At 39.2% G+C, this 21868-nt stretch overlaps 1 protein-coding gene across 1 annotated transcript in view; it reads left to right on the forward strand.

Moving 5' to 3' along the window:
• The window catches only part of VPS13D (vacuolar protein sorting 13 homolog D), a 435877-nt gene that overhangs the window by 167696 nt on the left and 246313 nt on the right, over window positions 1-21868 (forward strand). Inside the window, exons 37-43 of the mRNA XM_007942672.2 lie at window positions 3239-3379; window positions 8638-8760; window positions 11341-11415; window positions 15691-15796; window positions 17015-17167; window positions 19940-20075; window positions 21701-21748. Of these exons, the coding sequence (XP_007940863.1) occupies window positions 3239-3379; window positions 8638-8760; window positions 11341-11415; window positions 15691-15796; window positions 17015-17167; window positions 19940-20075; window positions 21701-21748 (782 nt within the window). The remainder of the gene's footprint in view (window positions 1-3238; window positions 3380-8637; window positions 8761-11340; window positions 11416-15690; window positions 15797-17014; window positions 17168-19939; window positions 20076-21700; window positions 21749-21868) is intronic.

Consider the following 21868-nt stretch of genomic DNA (forward strand, 5'->3'; position numbering starts at 1 on the left):
CACTTGACTGCTAACCAGAAGGCTGGCGGTTCAAACCCACCAGCCACTCCTTGGAAGGAAGATGGGGCAATCTACTTCCGTAGTGATAACTGCCTCGGAAACCCAAGGAGGGGTCGGTATGAGTCGGATCCGACTTGACGGCACGTAACAACAACAACAACAAAAAAGCAAATGGGAGAAATGATGAAATAAAAGATCCGAGCATAAGATTTCAAGGGCTCAAGAAGACACAGTAAAGTATTGTAATGAAATGTTCAGAGACCTGGAGTTAGAAAACCAAAAGGGAAAAACATGCTGGGTATTTCTCAAGCTGAAAAAACTGAAGAAAAAATTCAAGCTTTGGGTTGCAATATTGAAGGATTCTAATGTAGCTCTGGTAGCGTAGTATCTAAGGCACCTAACTGCTAACCGGAAGGCTGGCAGTTCAAACCCACCAGCCACTCCTCAGAAGGAAGGTTGAGCAATCTACTTCCATAGTGATACCACCTTGGAAAACCCAAGGAGGGGTTGCTATGAGTTGGGTCTGACTTGATGGCATTTAACAACAACAACAATGGCAAAATATTGAATGATATAGGAAGCATCAAAAGAATGAATACAGTCACTGTACCAAAAAAAAAAAATTGATTTATGTTCAGCTATTTCAGGAGGAGGCATATGATCAAGACCCAATGATATTGAAAGAAGTCCAAGCTGCACTGAAAGAATTGGTGAAAAACAAGACTGTAGTAACTGACGGAATGTCCATCGAGATGTTTCAACAAATGGATGCAGCTCTGGAGGCACTTGCTCGTTTATGCCAAGAAATTGAAAGATAGCTCCCCAGCCAACTGACTGGAAGAGATTGCTATTTGTACTCATTCCAAAGAAAGACAATCCAACAGAATGTGGAAATTATCGAACAATATCATTAATATCACATGCAAGTAAAATCCTGCTGAAGATAATTAAAAAATGGTTGCAGCATTATATTGACAGAGAACTTCAAAAAATGCAAGTGGAATTCAGAAGAAAATGTGAAATGAAGGATATCATTAGTGATGTGTGTTGGATCTGGGCTGAAAGCAAAGAACACCAGAAAGATGTTTATCTGTGTTTTACTGACTGTGCAAAGGCATTCGACTGTGTGGATCACAACAAATTATGGAAGAATTATGGAGCACTGTGAAGAATGGAAATTCCAGAACACAAATGTGCTCATGGGGAATCTATACATAGACCAGGAACCTGTCGTTTGAACAGAATAAGGGGATCCTGTGTGGTTTAAAATCAGGAAGGGAGTGTGTCAGGGTTATATCCTTTCACTATACTAATCTGTATACTGAGCAAACAATCTGAGAGACTGGACTGTATGAAGAAGAACGCAGTGTCAAGATTGGAGGAAGATTCATTAACATTCTGCGATATACAGATGATACAACCTTGCTTGCTTAAAGTGAAGGTGAGTTGAAGCACTTAGTGATGAAGGTCAAAGACTATAGACTTCAGTATGGATTACACCTCAACATAAAGAGAACAGAATCCTCACAACTGGACCAATAAGCACCATCACCATAAATGGAGAAAAGATTGAAGTTGTCAGGGATTTAATTTTAGTTGGATCCACAATCGACACCCGTGGAAGCAGCAGTCAAGAAATCAGACCTGCTGGACATCAATCAGATGTCACTTTGAGGACTCACATGTGCCTAACCCAAGCCATAGCGTTTTCATTTGCCTTATATGCATGTGAAAGCTGGACAATGAAAAAGGAAGACCAAAGAAGAACCGATAACTTTAAGTTGTGGTTTTGGCAAAGAATACTGAAAATATCATGGACTTCCAGAGAAGAAACAAATCTGTTCTGGAGAAAGTGCAGCCGGAATGCTCATTACAAGTGAGAATGGCCAGACTTCATTTCACCTACTTTGGTCATGTTGTGAGAAGAATATCATGCTTGGTAGAGGGTCAGTGAAAAAGGGGAAGACCCTCAACAAGATGGATTGACATAGTGTCTGCCACAGTGGGCTCAAGCTTAGCAAGGACTGTGAGGATGGTGCAGGACTGGGCAGTGTTTCATTTTATTTTACATAGGGTTGCTGTGAGTCGGAGTGGACTTGATGGCACCTAACAAGAACAACATAATAAATATTGGTGAGGACATGAGCCATAGAACTCATATTTCTGACTATGAATATGGATATTAGCATACCCAACACAGCAATACACTTCTGTTAAGCATATACTCTAGAGAAACTTTGCTTGTGTACACTGGGGAACATATACAAGACTGCTTTTAGTGGTAGTCTTCCTAATAGCAATAAAACAGGAATCAACTAAATGTCATTTAGCGATAGAGTGGATAAATACATTTTGCTATGTTTATTAGTGAATTATTGTTTAGTGGTGAAAACAGATGTGCCACAGTTACATGCATCTACAGGAATGAATTTCAAAGACATTGTTGAGCAAAAATAGAAAGCTGCAAAACAATATGTACACTTGGATTCCGTTTATGTAAAGACACCAAACAGAACAAAGAAATCAATTTCTTCAGAAATATACACTTGTGTTAAAACTATATAGAAGCACAAGGGAATGATTAACTCAGAATTCAAGACAGTAGTTACCTGAAGTTGGGTGTGAAAGTGTTAGTAGTGGGAGGGTGGGGAATGAGATGGGGGAATGGCACTCAAGGGCTTCAAAAGAACTTGCAATTTTCTGTTTCTTAAGCTGAGTAATAAGTGCTTGAGGTATTGTTTTTAAAGTATACATATATGTTGCTTATATATATTTTGTGCATATATTTTAAGATAAAAACAAAAAAGTTAATGACCCTTCAAAGATACCTAGTTTACTCAACCAATGTATTATTGCTGTAACCAGGAAAATTAAATTTAATATTTATGCCACTGTGTTACTTTTGTAACTTGAGTCCAAAATATTTTTTTCCTTAATTGGGTTAGGAGTAGATACTACTAGCCCTTGAGCAGAAGAAGGCATATATACTCCCTCCCCTCTTTGTTGCCATCTCTGGAAGACCATGGTGGGGATACATAGCACCTTTTCTACTCATATCCTCTAGACATCCAGACATCTGTAGGATGACTTGTAGCCAAAGATGATGCTGTCATGGTGAGATTAAAGTTGGAAATAGAAAGCTATTAAGCTATAGTTTGCTGAGCATTTGTGAACAGTATTTCCCTATAAACTTTTGATATCTGCTGAACAGATGACTTTATTTCCTGTGTTCTTGTAGGCTGGGAGCCATTTATTGAGCCATGGCCATGCTCTGTATCCTGGCAGCAACAGGCAGCAAGTCGTCTCCATCCTCCTCGGCTGAAACTGGAAGCCAAGGCTAAACCCCGTTTGGATATAAATATCACTTCTGTACTAATTGGTGAGTAGATAGTTGTCTTTAGAAGACTGGTACCTCTCTGTACATAAGTTCCTTACCTGGAAGTCTGTTAATTTTGGTTTAGGCAGTATTTGGTTTATGCCAGACATCACTTCTTCATCATGGGTGCTTTGCTGATGAAACCTAAACTGACCTTAGCATTTGTCTCAGCCTGGTGCTTCAGAGGTTGGCATTCTATGTTAATCCCGTCAGTGATCAAACAAGAGCTTAGGTTACTTATGAAGCATAAGTGTCCATAAAGAATTTTCTCATAATGCTTAGTCACTGGGATTTAGAAAATGTTCTGGGAGTGAGTTTAGATTTACTCCTCTCAAGACATAACGAAATCATTCTTTTTATTTATTTCTTTTTCCTTCCCTGTGTCCTTTCCTCCCATGTACTCCTGCCCCCCGAGCTATCTCCCTGTGCATACACAGCCCTTCTATTCTCCCATAATTGATCTCTCTAAGCAGTTTATCTACCTATTGTAAATGTTCACCTCATATGTCTGTCTTTTGTTTGGCTGGAAGCCACAGAAGTGGGTTCAATTCTACACCTAAAGGGCAACTAGCGGCCATAGTCTCAGTGGTTCCATCAGGTTGTATCAGACCAGCCAACCTGGTCCTTTTTTTTTTTTTTTTTATGATTTTGAGTTGGGTTCCACATTGTTCTCCCACTCTGTCTAGGATCTCCTACATAGATCTCCCTCCGAGTGGTTGACAGTGATGGCCGGGCACCATCTTGTTCTTCTGGTCTCATAGTCTTATAGACTGAGGATCACATGGTGTGCCAGTCCTTGGACTAATTGTTTCCATGCATCTTTGGTTTTCTTTATTCTTCTTTGTTCTGGATGAGGACAGACCCATCATTGCATCTGGATGGACTCTTGTAAGCTTTTAATATCCCAATCGCTACTCACCAAAGTAGGATGTGGAACAATGTTTTTTGTAGAGTATTATGCCAATTGAGCTTGATGTTCCCTGCAACTATGGTCCTGAGCCCACAGGTCTAACTACTTGCTCCCTTTGGGTAGCTGGATGTGGCCAAGAAGTGACTACAACCTTGCCCCTTGTCAGCTCTACTATATACTTGGGAATAATTCTTAAAAGGTGTGATTTGGACCTTGTCTTTATAGCAGGGTATGTTGCCATGCTGTTTCCCATAAAATATCATATTGACCTAACTATGAAAGTGACTTGGTTAAAGGGTCATCAAGCAAATGGTGTGTGTTCTGAAAGCTTCTTTGGCAACACTGAAGTGTGCATTCCTAGATTAGATGTAGTGAATCAGATCCATCTGTCCTTGTAAAAGAAGAGTAACATCATCACCCAATTGGGTAGTGCCTACCTTTGCTATGAAAACTCACATGAACTGTTTCAGTTATTGATTTGCACAGATCTGATTTTCGGTAATATCGTAGTTATTGCTGAATGAGAACACATACTGTTGCCAGTCTGAATTTTCCTCACTGTGTGTGTTGTGTTGAGGCTAAATATTAGAACGGCCATTGCCTTGCCCCTGTGTCAGAGTAAGGAGAGAAATCAGACTATAACTTGATTAATACAAGAAATTTAAAACTATTGCTTTAAATGATCAGACTTAATACATTCATTTACCTAGATATTAATATCACTTTTGCAATAGTAAATTCACCTCAAGAGCCTTCTAAATTATATTATTTTTGACACTTGCATTGTTAATCTGTAAAGTTATACAGAGTTATAGTAGTACTTTGAAAAACTGCAATAAACAAGAGCTTCCTACAAACAAGGGTTCTATTTAAAAATATCTTCCAAAAAGTATCCTTGTCAGTGGTGAAACTGAGTTTTTTGTTTGTGTTTTTCCCTTTAACTCCTCATTCCTTGTAGTGAGCTGACACGCAAAAACATTTCCTGTGACCTGTCAGTGTTTAAATCTCACTTCGATGGCTAAATATTGAGACTGAAGGCCAGAAATTAATAATTCATGCTCCAAAATTGTGATATTTTAATCAGTTTAAAAGTTCTTTGTCCAGGGCAATGGAATGGTATATATAAAACCCTGAAAGATAAAAATTTCCAACCAAGAATTATATACCCAGCAAAATTGCCCCTAAAATATGGGGAAATTAGGAGATTTCCAGATAAACAGAAATTAAGGGAATTTGTTAAAACCAGACCAACCTTACAAGAGATACTAAAAGAAGTCCTTTGGGACAGAGAACTAATAATAGCAAATGATAGCTGACCATTAATACACTTGATGACATAACCCAGAAACCAACCCAGTTATGGCAAGTATCCAAAGCAAAAGAAGCTTACAAGATTTTAAACAGGGAACCAAAGACATTAATTGACAAATGAGGATGACTACAAACCACAAAGAGGAAAAATATAGTGTAGTTACAAATTTAGGGGCCCTAATTTATGGCATAAATAGATTGCCAAGCATAACCCAAAATGCACAAACAGCAAAAGATAAACTAGATGAATGAAACCTTCTAAAAATTAAATTTTTATGTGCTTCCAAAAGCTTCTCCAAAAGAGTTAAAAGAGAACGTACAGATTGGGAAAAAATATTTGGTAACGACTTATCTGACAAGGGACTTATCTCTAAAATTTATAGTAAAGCCCAATGCCTCTACAAAAAGACAAATAATCCAATTAAAAAATGGGCAGAAGACATCAATAGACACTTCACCAAAGAGCACATATTCAGGCAGCCAACAAACACATGAAGAAATGTTCATGGTCATTAGCCATTAAAAAAAGCTCACTGCTGTTGAGAGATGCAAATCAGAACAACAATGAGATACCACCTTGCCCCAGCACTAGTAGCAAAGTTCAACAAGACAGAAAATAACAAATGCTGAAGAGGATGTGGAGAGATTGGGACTCTCTTACACTGCTGGTGGGAGTGTAAAATGATACAACCACTGTGGAAAGCAGTATGGTGATTCCTTAGAAATACTATTTGATCCAGAAATTCCATTACTAGATATATATCCTAAAGAAGTGAGAGCCAGGACAAGGACTGATATATGGACACCCATGTTCATTATAGTACTATTTACAGTAGCAAAAAGATGAAGACAGTTTTGGTGCCCATCAACAGAAGAATGCATAACCAAACTATGGTACGTACACACAATGGAATACTATGCAACTCTAAAGAATAATGTAGAATCTGCAAAAGACCGCATAAGGTGGATGAACTTGGAGGACATTATGCTGAATGAAATAAGTCAATCCAGAAGGACAAATTATGTATTAGTCCGTTATTGTAAAAGTCAAGGAAAAATTTATTTATGGAAGGAAATTTTCTTTATTGGTTACCAGGGGTAGGAGGGGAGTAGAGGGAACACTACTAGATAGATAGAGACAACTATTGATTTGGGTGAAGGGAAAGGCAATGTACCAAATGTGAGTGATCAACACAATGGCATTGAGGAAGAGGAAGACATAGAGTGGTGCATGGGAGGTACAGACAACAAAGATGATCCCTTTTGCACATATAGTGTTATCAGTGATGGCAAACATTGATATGCGGGTGGATAGATGGGGACAGGCTGAACGATTAGGTATGTCTATGCAGGGGAGAGTGTGTCCATAACCATGTATAGGGTTAGCAGACAAGTTTCTGCAAGTATGTTGGTATGTGCTGTAAACATTCCCAGGTATATAGTAGAGCTGACAAGGGACAAGGTTGTAGTCACTTCTTGGCCACAGCCAGCTACCCAGAGGGAACAAGTAGTTGGATCTGTGAGCTCGAGACCAGAGTCACAGGGGACATCAAGCTCAATTGGCATAACATAATACACAGAAATATTGTTCCACGTCCTACTTTGGTGAGTAGCAACTGGGATCTTAAAAGCTTGGAAGTGACCATTTAGATGCAACAGTGGGTCTGTCCTTGTCCAGAGCAAAGAAGAATGAAGAAAACCAATGATTCATAGAAACAGTTAGTCCAAGGACTGGCACACCATGTGATCCTTAGCCTATACGACTGTGAGACCAGAAGAACTAGATGGTGCCCGGCTACCACTATCAACCACTCGGAGGGGGATCTATGTAGGAGATCCTGGATAGAGTGGGAGAACAATGTGGAACAAAACTCAAAAACAGAAAGAAAAAAAAAAAAAGACCATGTTTCCTGGTCTGATAGAGCCTGGTGAAACCCCTGAGACTATGGCCCATAGCTGCCCTTCAGTTCTGGAATTGACCCCACTTCTGTGGCTTCCAACCAAACAAGAGACAACCATATGAACTGAACATTTTCACTAGGTAGATACACTCCTTGGAGAGAACAATCATGGGAGAATAGAAGGGCTGTGTATGCAGAGAGAGACAGCTCAGGGGGCAGGAGTGCATGGAGGGAAGGACACAGGGAAGAGGTAACTATGGGGAGGAAGTGAGAAGAGAGCTGTTGCATTGTGGGAAAATGCAGTCAATGTCATGAGACAAAATATACGTGAACTGCTGTATGGAAAATGAATTTGCTCTGTAAACTTTCACCCAAATCACAATAAATTTTTTTTTAAAAGTTCTTCATCCAGGTGAGGTACATTATTAACCTGTTATCCCCATTATAATTCTCTCACCTAAGAGTTGTCAGCTGGATTTCAATATCATGAGTTTGTTTTTTAATAGCCTCCTAACTGGCTTATCTCCAAACCCTCTGTCTTAGAAAGGTATACCGAGTTCTTCACAAATCAGTCCATTCTCTTTTCTAGATGTCTTTTTTATGACCATACCCCAATACACTGTGCTAAGTCCACATCAGAGTATTCAGTGTTCTCTGAATGTACCATGTGCTTTCATATCTTGTCTTTCTCTCTGCCTGGAATGTTTCTCTTCTGCTAATCCCATTGATAAACTTTAAACTCTATTCTTTCTTCAAGGCCCAAAACAAAGTCCCCTATCTTTGAAGATATCTCTGGACTTTGCAGTTATTCTCCCTGCTACCACCCCACAAACACATACATTTCTACCAAAGCAGAATGAATTTTTCCCCTTCTCTGTGTTCCCATAGACTTTTATTTATATCTATTTTGGCATCTTTCACATTGTGGCATAGTTTTGTGGTGGCGGTCATTTTGTTAACATTACTCTCTTCTACTAGTGTGAAGTTATGTAGTGCACAAATTTGTTAGAACCTAGCCTAGTGTTTAGTATGTAGTGAGGCACTCAATAAAAATTTGTTGTGCTGAATTGAAATGATCTGACATCAACCTTCAATCTTTTATATTTCTGTTCTTAATATCTTCGGTGACTTCTTTCCAGACCAGTATATAAGTACCAAAGAATCATGGATGGCAGATTACTGTAAACAGGACAAGGAAGTAGATTCAAACAAATCAGAAGACTGGATGGGCTCTTCAGTGGATCCTCCATGCTTTGGACAAAGTAAGACTTTTCTCTGGAAATGTCTAACAAAATCACTGTTGAGCAGTATTTCACTGAGAAATCCAAATACAGCCATCATTCTTCATGGAAAAATGATCTTCTGTAATACAGTTCTAGTCTTTGCAAGATAATTTTCTTGTATGAGTTATGGAACTTTTAACAGGGGCTCAAATCTACCTTTGTGGGGAAGAAAGGATGTGCAGCAGACAGTTCCTCAATTCTTGTCACATTGCATTTGAATGGGTACCCCTAACAGGAATAGGAACAGCCCTTGGTGGGTTTGTATTTTACTCAGCAAAACATTGGCTTTCCAATTGATTAGATTTTTTGACTGGTTAGAATTTCTTTTTAGTCTTTTAAATCTAGAGAGATAGGGTTTGTATATATTATTATCAAGAGGGAAAATGGCAGGATCCCATGGGGAAATTTTTTTTAAAGGGAGGCCCTGTATTGTTCAGAAAGCATAAAAGAATTGAATGCCCAGCTCCTTGAAGAAAGAGAAGTTGTTTGTTCTCATTAATACTGTTTTCTTTCCTTGTTCAATACCTCACCACGGAACTCTGTTTTCCTCGGAGCTGGGAAGATTGTGATGGACAACTGCATGACCCTTAGTTGTTCCACATGCCATTGTCATCCAAATTCAACGCAGCTCCAGCTCTTTCAGTGTGATTTCTTTGGAGAGTCTTGGCTGGACTTCACATAGCTCATGAATACTTAAATATTCCATCTGGTCTGCAAACGTGTCATGGGAAGAAGGGTTTTCTTAGTGTATGAAATATTTGAACTGGTTCATCTCTCCTCAGGGTGTATAAGTGGACTTTCTATGTGCCTTGTACTTCTAGAAGGAGAGACCAAGAAATGTCAGCTGTGCTTGCTCTCTGTATTCCCAGGCTGCTGCTCCTGACTCTCAAGGTCGTTGCTTTAGGAACCAGGGCTTTTCAGACATCATCAGCTTCAATTCTGCCTCTTCTAGCCTCCCCAATTTTTGTGTTAAGAAAATATAGTCTACCCAAGATATGCTTGGAAAGAACAATCATGGGAGAAAGAAGGGCTGCTTATGCACAGGGAGACAGCTCAGGGGGCAGGGGTGCATGGAGGGATGGACACAGGGAAGAGGTAACTATAGGGAGGAAGTGGGAGGGGAGCTGTTGCATTGTGGTAAATTGTGGTCAATGTCATGAGACAAAGTATATGTGAACTGCTGTATGGAAAGTAAATTTTCTCTGTAAATTTCCACCCAAATCACAATTAAAAAAAAAAAGAAAAAGAAAATATAGTCTACCCAGAAGGCTCTAAATAATCTCTGTTATATGATATAATGGTCTAGGAAAGTGTATTTCTAAAGAACTTTATTCATACAGGGGGATCTTATATCCAGAGTCAGCATAAACATTATGAAGGCCTGATCTTCAAGATTCTGATGAAGGATTTTCTTTTGTTCCTCTCTTGGTTTTTGTTTTTCTTCTTTAATTCTGTATTCTTACTAAGCTGCCTTATCTATGTTAAATGCCAGTGCTAAGTTAAAACTTAATTTTTAGTTATAAGTTTTTCTTGTTACTTAGGCTTATCTTTTAAATTAGACATAATGGAATATACCTAAATATCCAAGCCCCTTTTCTTATTGGAAAATCTGGGTGGTAATATAGCAAATAGGATTGTGTTCTTTTAACAGACCCATTCAATGATTGTTGGCTGTTTGTTTTGAAAGTCAGTAGGTTTGAACCTCAGTGAACTGATCACTAACTTTTAAGGTCTTACTCAAGACCGTTTAGTCATGCCCCAAAAAAGTTGTGATTTAGGCCAGCTTCAAATATGAACACTTGGAATAGAGATTCTTAACACAAAATTTAGCCTAAGGAAGCTACTGATTTCTTACTGTTTCTTTATCAGGGGAAAGAAACTATTGGCCTCATTTTTGACATATTTGTTGGCCTTATTCAGTAAGGGCTGAGATTCCACAGGTACCCCTGGATGGCATGGCACCTTATTGAATTTGTTAGTTTTACATTCCAAGAAAACTTTATAAAAATTTCAAATGTAAATATTCTAAAAACTTCCATTTTAAATTTAAGATTTAAGTAGTACTGTGCAATAACTCCTTATTAGAGATTGTTTAAATTTGAAGCATACTGACTCTTCTCTGAATTTTTGAGAACTTTGGGGGATTAGCATTCTACTATTTGCCTTTTCCAGTTTTGACTGGAACAATCCTACTAAATTGGTATTGTTGGGTTTTTACAACTTTTTGGCATCATTTAAGAAGACACATGCTTAAAAGTCTGAAAAGGCTTGTCATTTTCTTCAGGAGAATTTTGTGAATGTATTTCCATCTCCCAATTTGGAGAAAAAGAGCATGCTACTTTGACACAGCTACCACCAGAAAGGCTAGCATAGAAATGTGTCCTTCACTTTGTCAAGTGCATCCTTAGCTCTTACAAATCACTGATGGGAATGATCCTGTAATTGCACAATGCTTGCTGTTTTTATAATGTACTCTATTTGTGCTTATGTTTTGGAGGTGAGTCTTCTTATTCACTGTGTTTATTCTTACCCTCTAACTTTGTCTTTCCTGTCTACCAGGCCTCCCCCTTGTCTACCTTAGAACTAGGAGTACAGCCAGTCTGACTAACCTAGAGCACCAGATCTATGCTAGAGGTACAGTACAGCCAAGCGAGGGCTTGCTTTATTTTGCTGTTTTAAGAACTGCCTTGTACATCTATTTTCTATGAATGGGAGTCGAATGGGGTACACTCAGTTGTGAGTACTTTGCGTTAGTGACAGGAAAGAACATTTCCAACCACTGAACAGAGTTGTACTGTACATCAGAAGTAAGCGATGTGCTAATTCTCATGGTATCTCTCTTCCATTTCCCTTAAACTTTGATGGAAATGGAATAAACTCACAGTGTTTGATGGAGAAATATCAAATGTTAGTTAAACATGATTTCCTATGTTGATATGCAAGCCAATGAAAGAAAAACATCTTCCATCAAGCAATGTTGCAAGTCTATGATTACAGAATACATTTAATCTTATGGTAATACAAGGAGCTTTATTGCATAGGTGCTTGTAATGATCAAGAGTGGAACTAAGAAAACATTTCCCAGTAAATAATTGCTTAGACATGGACCTTTATTTCTTTAGAATTGAGTTTAGGTGCTTAGGAGATAGAAAAGAAAAGGTTCTTTATTTCTGTGTCTCACCCTTTAAGGTTCCGCAGAAATTTGATGAATAAGCGAATGTGGGAGAGAACACCATGAACATTAATGAGTTGGAATCCCAAGATGATCATTTCTTCATTTGTTTTAAGAAATGTGATTTAATTTGGATGATTTATGTTTGTGCTTGGCTGACACCAGATCCTGGGTCATGATGTATTTTATTTAAAAAGCCCATTTTGGCTTCGTTTACCAAGAGTACAAAGCAGGGATATTGATATATGGAGGCAGTGGTATGATTTTTTTTTTTTCTGGAAGGTTTTACCAGGATGGATGTTTGAGGGGGGAGCTCATACAGAAAGCCCATGATTGAATCTTCCTTTATTCATGGATTGATGCTTCTAAGCTGTTCTATATCTATTACTTAATATTTTAGGCTATAAAAACAAACAAACCAAACTCACTGCTGTTGAGTCGATCCGACTCATAGCGACCCCTCCTTGGGTTTCCAAGGTGGTATCTCTAGGGAAGTAGATTGCCCAATCTTTTTTCTGAGTGGCTGGTGAGTTTGAACCATCAGCCTTTTGGTTAGCAGTCAGATGCCTTAGGTGTTACTCTACCAGAGTTCCCATTTTAGGCTAAGCGTAACATTAATTCTGTTTAGCTGATGAGGACAGAGAGACTTAAGTAATTTGCCTTCATTCACATAACCAACTAGTGGCAGACCAGGGACTTTAATCTATTTCTTAGCATTTACAAACCAGGTCCTTTCTTTCTATAGCATGAAAAAGTACACTGTTTATAATGGCCAAATTACTCTATAAAACAATTTTGAAGGGGTTGAAATTTCCTCAGCCAGAGGCATTTGAAACTGAACTTGGATGTGAAGAGCTCTAGGTTCTCTCAGCCCATGAAGAAATGAGGGCTGGTCTCTAGAAGTGGATTTTCTGAGACCACTGGAGAATGCTGTTCTCCTTGATGGACTTGGGAATTTTTGTCTCTGGTGCTGTGCCAAAGGCAAGTACACATTTTGGACCCTGCTGGAATGTTGTCAGATTTGTCCCTTGATGTTGGATCCAGATTTGTGTGCAAGCCATGTATATTTATCCTCAGAGAAGTGGGTTAATGAAACCTGTGCTGGTATGTCTGATCACCACAAGAGCTTAGGGACCCAAGCAGTGTGTGTGCTTGTGCTAGTTAATTCCTAAACAGTGGACCTGTGAATATTTTTATGTGGATTCCCAGCACTTGATGTTGTATTACATGCTGATCAAAGCCACTTGCCACCTGTTCTTTTTAAATCTAATTTGCAAATGGAAACTTACAGTCTGGCTCACAGTGGGATATGAAAGCACATCTGGCTTCTTTTCCTCCTGGGTCCTTTATCTACTGTAATAAAAGCAGCTCTCTCACTGCACTCGTGGAGTGGGAGGTGCCTTTCAAAGTGCCACAGTAAATGCTGTTTACCCGTCAGACAGCTCTTAAATTTTTTACTCCCCCTCTGCTCTTGTCAGCAGCCTCACAGCTACTCCTTAATTTTCCACTTGATGAACACTTTTTTTTTTTTTTTTTTTAAAAAAAAAGAAGCAAACCTTGGGAATTAAATGAGGCTCTTGGGGTGAGAAATGGATATATTGTAGGTGAAGATTATCTTTCAGAAGTATTTGGGGGTGTCTCTAAGTGACTGACAATGAAATAGTGGAGTCACACAGAGACTGCTCAGTTCTTTAGCACATTACTGTTTCTCAGACTCCCATGAGCCATGGTTGCTGTCAAAATAGAACTTGCCTTAACCTGAAACTGCTTGTTTTGCAGTGTTTGTAGTATTAACTCCTGAAAACTTTTGAAGAGATAAAAAGAAAGTGATAGCTTTTTAAAAAGTAGCAGTAATCACTACACTGACTTCTAGGCTGCTGCCCTAGGCCTTACTCTAGAGGTAGTAACAAGCTGATGGAAATGGAATAAAATGGAAGGCAGTTTGCCTTCTTGACATTGGCAGACAACATCTGGCCCTGTGAGTTGAATTTAATATTGCCCTACTGTTCTCAGTCAGCACATGCTGTCACCTCGAGATGTCTTTTCCCCACAGCTGCAGACCACTGGGGTCATGGGCTTGCTCAGGCTCTTTGTGCTTTAAAAAAATACTAAAATCGTTGTCATTCAGTTGATTTGACTCAGAGTGACCCTACAGGACAGAATACAACTACCCAATACAGTTTCTAAGGCTTAACCTTTATGGAAGCAGACTGCCATATCTTTCTCCCATGGAGTGCCTGGTGGGTTTGAACTGCTGACCTTTTGGTTAGTAGCTGAGCATGTAGCACTCCACCACCAGGACTCCATATGTGCTTTCAAAATGGGCACGAAATATGATTGGGCTGCATCCTTCTTGTTGGTGTTTATGTTGCTGTGAGCATGCCACCAGGAGACTTTTCTGCACTGGATGCTGCTGATTCTGTGGCTTTCACTGCTCTTACTTTTCATGGCAGTGAGGAGATGCAGGCCCTGGCTAAGAGGAGTGGATATTCTCTTCTCATGGAACAGGCACAAGCCTGACCACACCACACAGCCGCAGTGCCTATAGGCTCCTGAGGCAGCCTTCTGGTCATCCTGGCACACACTTCTCTGATTTCTTCCATTGTTTATAGGCAGACCAGAACTCTAGCATTTGATTGCTTATAGTCTTGTAATGATCAGTGTTTCTTTCCAGTTTTCCCAATTAGAAGCTCTTTTGTGAAAAGAAGCTTTTATGCTCCTTTTGTAGCTCCATAACTCACTGCCATCAAGTTGATTCCAATTCATAACAGCCCCCATTGGGTTTCAAAGGCTATAAATCTTTATCAAAGTAGATTGCCTGATCTTCCTCCTGCAGAACAGCTGGTGGGTTTGAACATCTGACCTTCTGGTTAGCAGCCAAATGTTTCACTTAGTACCCATCATATAGTGGTATGCAAAAATGAACTAAATTTTCATTTAAAAAGCTTTGGGATAGTATATCTGATTGTTCACTGAGGAAACAACAACTATTAGAGAATAAGAAAGAATTTTTATTTTGCTGTATCATACATAATTAAGCTTATGTGTATATGACTAAAGTGGCATGTTTGTTTAAAGGGTGAGGTAAAGGTGCTTTGGACAAGTTTAAATAAGTATGTGTGGTTTATCTTGCCATCATTTGGTTTACATGTTTAAAATATCTTTTTTGGGAGTAGTATTGGAGAACAGAATCTTTCCTATTCTTTCCATTTCTTTTTTTTTTTCTTGATTCCAGCCATGTTAGGTCCTGATATCTTCTTCTGGAGGATAGGCCCATGAGAAGTGTGGGAAGATTGGGGTCTGGCAGAGGTGGGCATGTATCACAACCAGTTGTCAGAGGGTAGGACCAAGTCACCGCCTAAATTCATTGCCATCAAGTTGATTCTGACTCACAGCAACCCCTGTTGGGTTTCCAAGGCTGTAAATCTTTACAGAAATAGATTGCCTCATCTTCCTCCTGCAGAGAAACTGGTGGGTTTGAACCACCGACCTTCTGGTTCACAGCCAAATGCTTTACCCACTACACCACAAGAACTCCTTTAAGTCATCCCCTACCAGGCAGCAAATACATGGAGCTTCCATTTGTCCTATTGACACAACTGTGGCAATTTGCTCTTTCCTCTACCTTCAGCCCCTTTGCACAAGAGACAATTTGAAGCAGTATCTCCAGGTATGGGGAAGATCTTCGCCACTCACATATAGATGGGTGCTAATAGCCTTCTTCTGTTTGTTCTTAGCAGAGGTGAAAACTCCCAAGCGTCGGCAGCCCTTTGTCCCTTTTGCCCTCAGGAATCACACAGGGTGCACTTTGTGGTTTGCCACCCTGACCACCACGCCCACCAGGTAAGGGGCACCCTTACCGTGTCACTCTGAGCCATCTCTGCCATCAAAAGCTCCCGTGTCTTAGCCCAGCAGAGCAAGGGTTGTATTTGAGTCAGTAGCTTACCGTGTTGCTGGGATTTATGATGGAGGTTCAGTTCAATGTAGACTCTGTAGTCAGAGAAGTATATCTTAAGTCTGAAATATCCAATTATGATCTTGATCCTGGAATGCATTTTGTTTAACGTAAAATTTAAGCAAATTAAGAACATGAGTAGAAAGTATGGATACAAAAGTCTTTCCACTTCTCTCCCCTGTCTTTTTTTAAGACTTCACTTTAGGTAATGGTATATGATTATTAAACCAACATTTTTACCTTCTTTTTCCAAGACTGCTTTGAAAACATTTCTCCCCAAAAAAGAATGATCTTCCAAACCTAAAACACACTTTAACCCAGATGGAATTGGGTGGAGTTTAGAGAGTTTACCTAAGCCAAGTGAGAACCTCTCTAACAACTTTCTGCCTGTTTAGACATTGGCTCAACTTTCCAAATACATGCTGATCTTTCCAGTTTAGATAATAAAGTGCATGAAATAAGTAACAGAATCCACTGATTTGAAACTACATTTCTCCTGCATCCACTAAGTGTGATAATGTTCTGAAGGAGAATATTTTTTTTCTTTTTCACTCAGTGGAAAAAAAAAAAACAAAACAAAAAACCAACCCATTCTCATAGTGACCCTATAGGACAGAATAGAGTTTCCTAGGCTGTAATCTTTATGCAACAGACTGCTGCATAGAGCATAGAGTAGCTGTGGATTTGAACTGTTGACTTTTCGATTAGCAGCTGAGATCTTAAACCACTGTGCCACCAGGGCTCCTACACTTAGTTTAGGGTCTGTTAAAGTCTGTATGGTGACTTAATGCTACTTTTTAAAAATCGTGCATGAGTTTACATAGCATCCTGTGTACCAAACTCTAGTGCTGCTTTTGGGGAGTGATTTTGTAGTGGTAACTTTCAGTTATTTCTAAAGTTTTCAATAAGTTGTGATTGACCATGAAGGTAACTTTAGTTCCTGATCTTGTAGATCATCCTTTGTAGCCAGATTATATTATATATATATATATTATATTATATATTTATTGCTATTCCAGAAGGAATTCCACTCCCAGCACAGAAGGCTATTGTAGGAGAGTCAGGGAGGAAGAGAGATGAGCTGATTGCATCTGATTTGGTTCCAGGGCTGCACTGTCTCACAGTGGGAGTCCAGGGTTAGTTCCAGAAGAGAATGGAGCATTTCTTGATGATGGCCACAATGTTAGTGAATGGCGAGAAGTTCTCACGGGTGAAGAGATTCCGTTTGAATTTGAAGCAAGAGGAAAGCTAAGACACAGGTAAGGCATGGTTTATTCTTTTCTCTGTCTATCTCTTTTTTTTTTAAATTTATTATTCACAATAGCCAAAAGGAAGAAACAACCCATTAGCAGATGAATGGATAAACAAAATATGATACATAGTGCAATGGAATGTTATTCAGCCACAAAATGGAATGAAGTTCTGAGAAGTGCTACAACATGGATGGACTTTGAAAACATTATGCTAAGTGAAATAAGCCAGACACAAAAGGACAAATATTGTATGATTCTATTTATATGAAATATCTGGAATAGGCAAATTCATAGACACAGAAAGTAGATTCATGGTTACAGGGGCTCTGTCGGGGAGGTGGAATGGGGAGTTACTATTTAATAGGTATAGATTTTCTGTTTGGGGTGATAAAGTTTTGGAAATTGGTAGTGATGATTGCACAACATTATAAATGTAAATAATGTCACTGAATTGTACACTTAAAGATAGTTAGAATGGCAAATTTTATCTTATTTTTTACTGTAATAAAAAAATAGATATAAATGACTGTCCTTAGTGTTTTTTCTTTTCACTTTTCTTGTTAATCATTTTAGTGTTTTATTTTTAAAAGATATTCTGAAAATCAGTGTTTCCTTTTAAAAAATGTAAAGACTGTCTTATTGTCTTGGAAGTACATTTCTTTATTTAATTTTCCCTTTATTTGTCATGCAAAGTGGTAACCTTTATGTTTCACATAATTTAGTTAAAGCATTTAAAAAAAAAAAAAAAAACCAAATTCACTGCCAATTGAGTCTGTTGTGATTCATAGCGACCCCTCCTTGGGTTTCCAAGGCGGTATCTCTAGGGAAGTAGATTGCCCAGCCACTTCTGAGGAGTGGCTGGTGGGTTTGAACCGCCACCCTTCTGCTTAGCAAGTCAAATACCTTAGGCACTACTCCATGACAGGTAATAATTCTCCATTCCATTGCATCCTGGCCTGATTTTCATGATGTAGTGGTGTCATGTGTTCTTTAAAGGTTCCTAAAGCATATTGATTTCAGTTTTAAGATACATACATGCTACATAGCACTTGCAGCAAGCAGATAGTTTTAGGAAGTAAAGCCAATAGTAGGAAGATGTTCTGATTCAAGAGGGTTAAGAATAATTTATCTGGGGAGACTGCTCACTGACAAACTAAAATAGCCAGCCAGAGAACTGAAGTAAATGCGAAAGAAGGTTATGTCTAATTACTCAGAGATTATAAAATGTCTAATAAAGTTTCCCATTATATGCAAACATTTTTAAATGAAAGGACTACCCAGGGAATAAGTGGGGGAAAAAAAATCCATTGCTGTCAAGTTAGTTCTGACTTATAGCAACCCTGTAGGATAAGGTATAACTGCCCCACAGGGTTTCCAAGGCTGTAATCTTTACAGAAGCAGACTGCCCTATCTTTCTCCTGTGTTGTGGCTGGTGGATATGAACTCTTGACCTTTTGGTTAGCAGCTGAGTATGTAACTACTGTGCCACCAGGACTCCTTTTGTGAATAGGTTAAGATTTAGTATTTGAATAGGTTAAGATTTCAATATTTGAATCTCTTATTTGTTTTGAAGCTTAGCTGAAATTTAAGAGCTTGTCTCCAGCCTTCCGTAGTCATATGCTTCTAATAGTATATTAAGTCTTTGTGTGCAAACCTGATCCTAAGTCAAACACTTCTTCCTTTTGTGTACTCTCGTACCAGTACACACTACTCCTAGTGGCAAGGATACTGAACCTGTGGGGCCCCAAGGGTTTTGCAGAAAAAAAAGATGTTTAAACAAAAATCACTATGCTAGACACGTGTACCTGGAGACCATGTTAGAGTTTCCAGAGATAGTGAGCATTTTCTTGTTCTACAAAGATCTTGGGAGCACTAACTATAGAATTGTTGGCAGCATTTCTCAATAAGCCTATCTCTGTTGTATCAGAAAGGGCTTGACCTTTTTGTCACTTCTGTTTTTCACTTTCCATGTTTTGTAACCCATTTCAAGCTCCACTGTTCTGCTTGAATTTATCAAAATAAATGTCTTCTCTGCCCCTACACACACACACTTTGGCACATTGTACCCCACATAGCCACCTCCACCCCATCTCCTTCTCCCATTCCTGTCAACCTCAAATCCAGTTTCTTGTTTGAAGCTTCTGGCTTGAATTAGGCAAAATCTAAAATAGAGCTAAATGTGCAATTTCCTCCTGTTGGGCCTACTGCCTTCTGCTCCAGTTTTGGCTAAGCGTTACAGCCCTAAAATTCTGAGGGCTCTGTCTCACGTAACCTGGCTACAGTCATGTGGGACCCAAGCCAAACAACTAGATGTGGTTGTGAGAGAAGTAGGATAGTCAACAAAGGAACTAAGAAGAAATGTTGTATTATACATTTCCAAGGGTGTGGTTATATGATTAAATTGCCAGCACAATATTTTACACAATCTTGTACACTACCCCATTGAAATGATTTAGCTGATGTCATTATTTTATAAAGATTGGTGTGGGGCTGCTGAGGGAGAGACATGGGGTAGTGTACAAGATTTGCATGGTTTTTGCAATGGGAAGGTAGATGCCTCTGCAGTCTTGCTCAGGCTTTACAGATCTTTCTGTGTTGTAAGGACGAAATACAATTAAAATTTTCTCCTGATTTCCTTTGTGTTATGTATTCACCTAAAGGTTTAGCCAACTAGGTTTTTATGTCACATTGTAGTAAATAAGATTGGAGGCTTTACTTGTACTTTTCTTCCCTTCTTGAGGGTGTGCATTATGTTATTTTCTCTGTTTCACCTGATAGACATACCCATGACCTCCGGATTCATCAACTGCAAGTGAGAGTAAATGGCTGGGAACAAGTGAGCCCAGTGTCTGTGGACAAAGTTGGGACGTTTTTCCGATATGCAGCACCAGATAAGAATTCATCATCTTCCACGGTGTGTAACTATAGAATGGGTATTTGATGGCACCATTGTGCCATGCCACAGCCCCTTTAAAGCTAGGTAGTCAAACGATTAAACCTGTAATAGCCTTAATACCAAAAAACCAAACCCACTGCCATCAAGTTGATTCCAACTCATTGCAACCACTGTTTGGTTCCCAAGGCTGTAAATCTTTATGGAAGTAGAGTGCCTAATCTTCCTCCTGTGGAGCAGCTGGTGGGTTCAAACTGCTGACCTTTTGGTTAGCAACCAAATGCCTTACGCACTATGCCACCAGAGCTCAATGTGATAGCCTTGCTCTCGTGAAATGTTCTTGTTCGTTATTTCCCCCAGACTTAAGATTAGGAGCCTTGGTGGCACAGTGATTAAGCACTTGGCTGCTTACCAGAAGATTGGCAGTTCAAACCCACCCACTGCTATGCAGGAAAAATGTGTGTCCCTAAAGATTTACGGCCTTGGAAACTCTATGTCCTACTCTGTCCGTTAAGGTCACTGTGAGTTGGAATCAACTCAGTGGCAACAGATAGACTTACGATTATTTCTGTTCAGTCATAGACATTGGTAATCAATTTGGAGATAAGCCAGGCAGTGGTTAATATGAGTAGAAAAACAAGGTTTAAATTGGTGTTAACACATAATCCCTCACCTACGTAGTTCCATTTCATACTCAACTGGCCTGACTGGCAGCTCACTAGCCTGCCCAGCATGTTTGGCTTTATTTTGCGTATCAGCGTCCTCCCTTTATGCACTATCTCCTTTCATTTTTATAATGCTGCTCCTTGATCCTTCTTGCTCTGTGTCCCCAAATCCTCAGTGACACAAAGACAGATCTCCCCTGTCATTTCTTTTCAGATCACATACACTCTCACACATCCTTTTCCTAACTTTACCCCAACCTGTATCCTAGAGGTTGGAGGGCCAGTTTGGGGGACCATGCAGGTAGCATCCCTGACTGGTGTGTGCTGTGGAAGCTGGTGTTCTGGTTGATGAAGCCATGGTGGGTGCTCTTGCCTGATCCCCATTCATACTTCATAGGATAATTGCATTCAGTTTGGGGTAGCCAGTTACAAGGAAGAAAGAGAAGATCTGCCAGAGATTACTGCTTTCCTCAGGCTTGCTTGCTTCATACTTTTTTTCTTGGAAAACACTGGTCTCCAAGTGTTCATTTCCATTGTTCCTTTCTGCTGCCTGATGTTTCTTGGGGAAAACTGCTTTCTTTCTCTGTTACTTCTCTACCCCAACCCCAAATTCATGTCTGTCAGTGGAGTGACTAATTCCCCCCATAGATGACTTTCTAATGCATTGAAGTTTTTATTAATACAGGTTTAATGGTGCATTGAATACAGGTGCATTAATACAGGTTTAATGGTGCATTTTTATTAATACAGGTTTAATGGTGCGTTGAAGCATTCTAGTACACTGAATGTTTATAAAATGAATACAACATTGCTTTTCCTGTATCTTTAGAGGTGTTTTATCTTCATCATAGATGAAGTGTTGCTTTACCTGAGAGTGTTCACAAACACCACCCTTTCAAGCATATGACATTGTCATTGAATTTAGTGATGCCTGTTATCTTAGGTCTATGCTGACTCTCTGACGTTTGGAATCTTTCTTAGATTGGCAGTCCAAGCAGCAGAACAAATATTATACATCCCCAGGTTTATGTGAGTATGATTCCCTGTTGTCATTCATGCTTAGTGAGTATATGCACTTGTGCCTGGCCCATACACTGATACATATTTCTTTCTTTATAGTAAATATGTAATAAAGCATTTTCCATTTTG

The sequence above is a fragment of the Orycteropus afer genome, unplaced genomic scaffold, assembly GCF_000298275.1.
Source record: "Orycteropus afer afer isolate SDZICR_OR568_19922 unplaced genomic scaffold, OryAfe1.0 scaffold00094, whole genome shotgun sequence".
In the NCBI taxonomy this organism is placed as follows: domain Eukaryota; kingdom Metazoa; phylum Chordata; class Mammalia; order Tubulidentata; family Orycteropodidae; genus Orycteropus; species Orycteropus afer.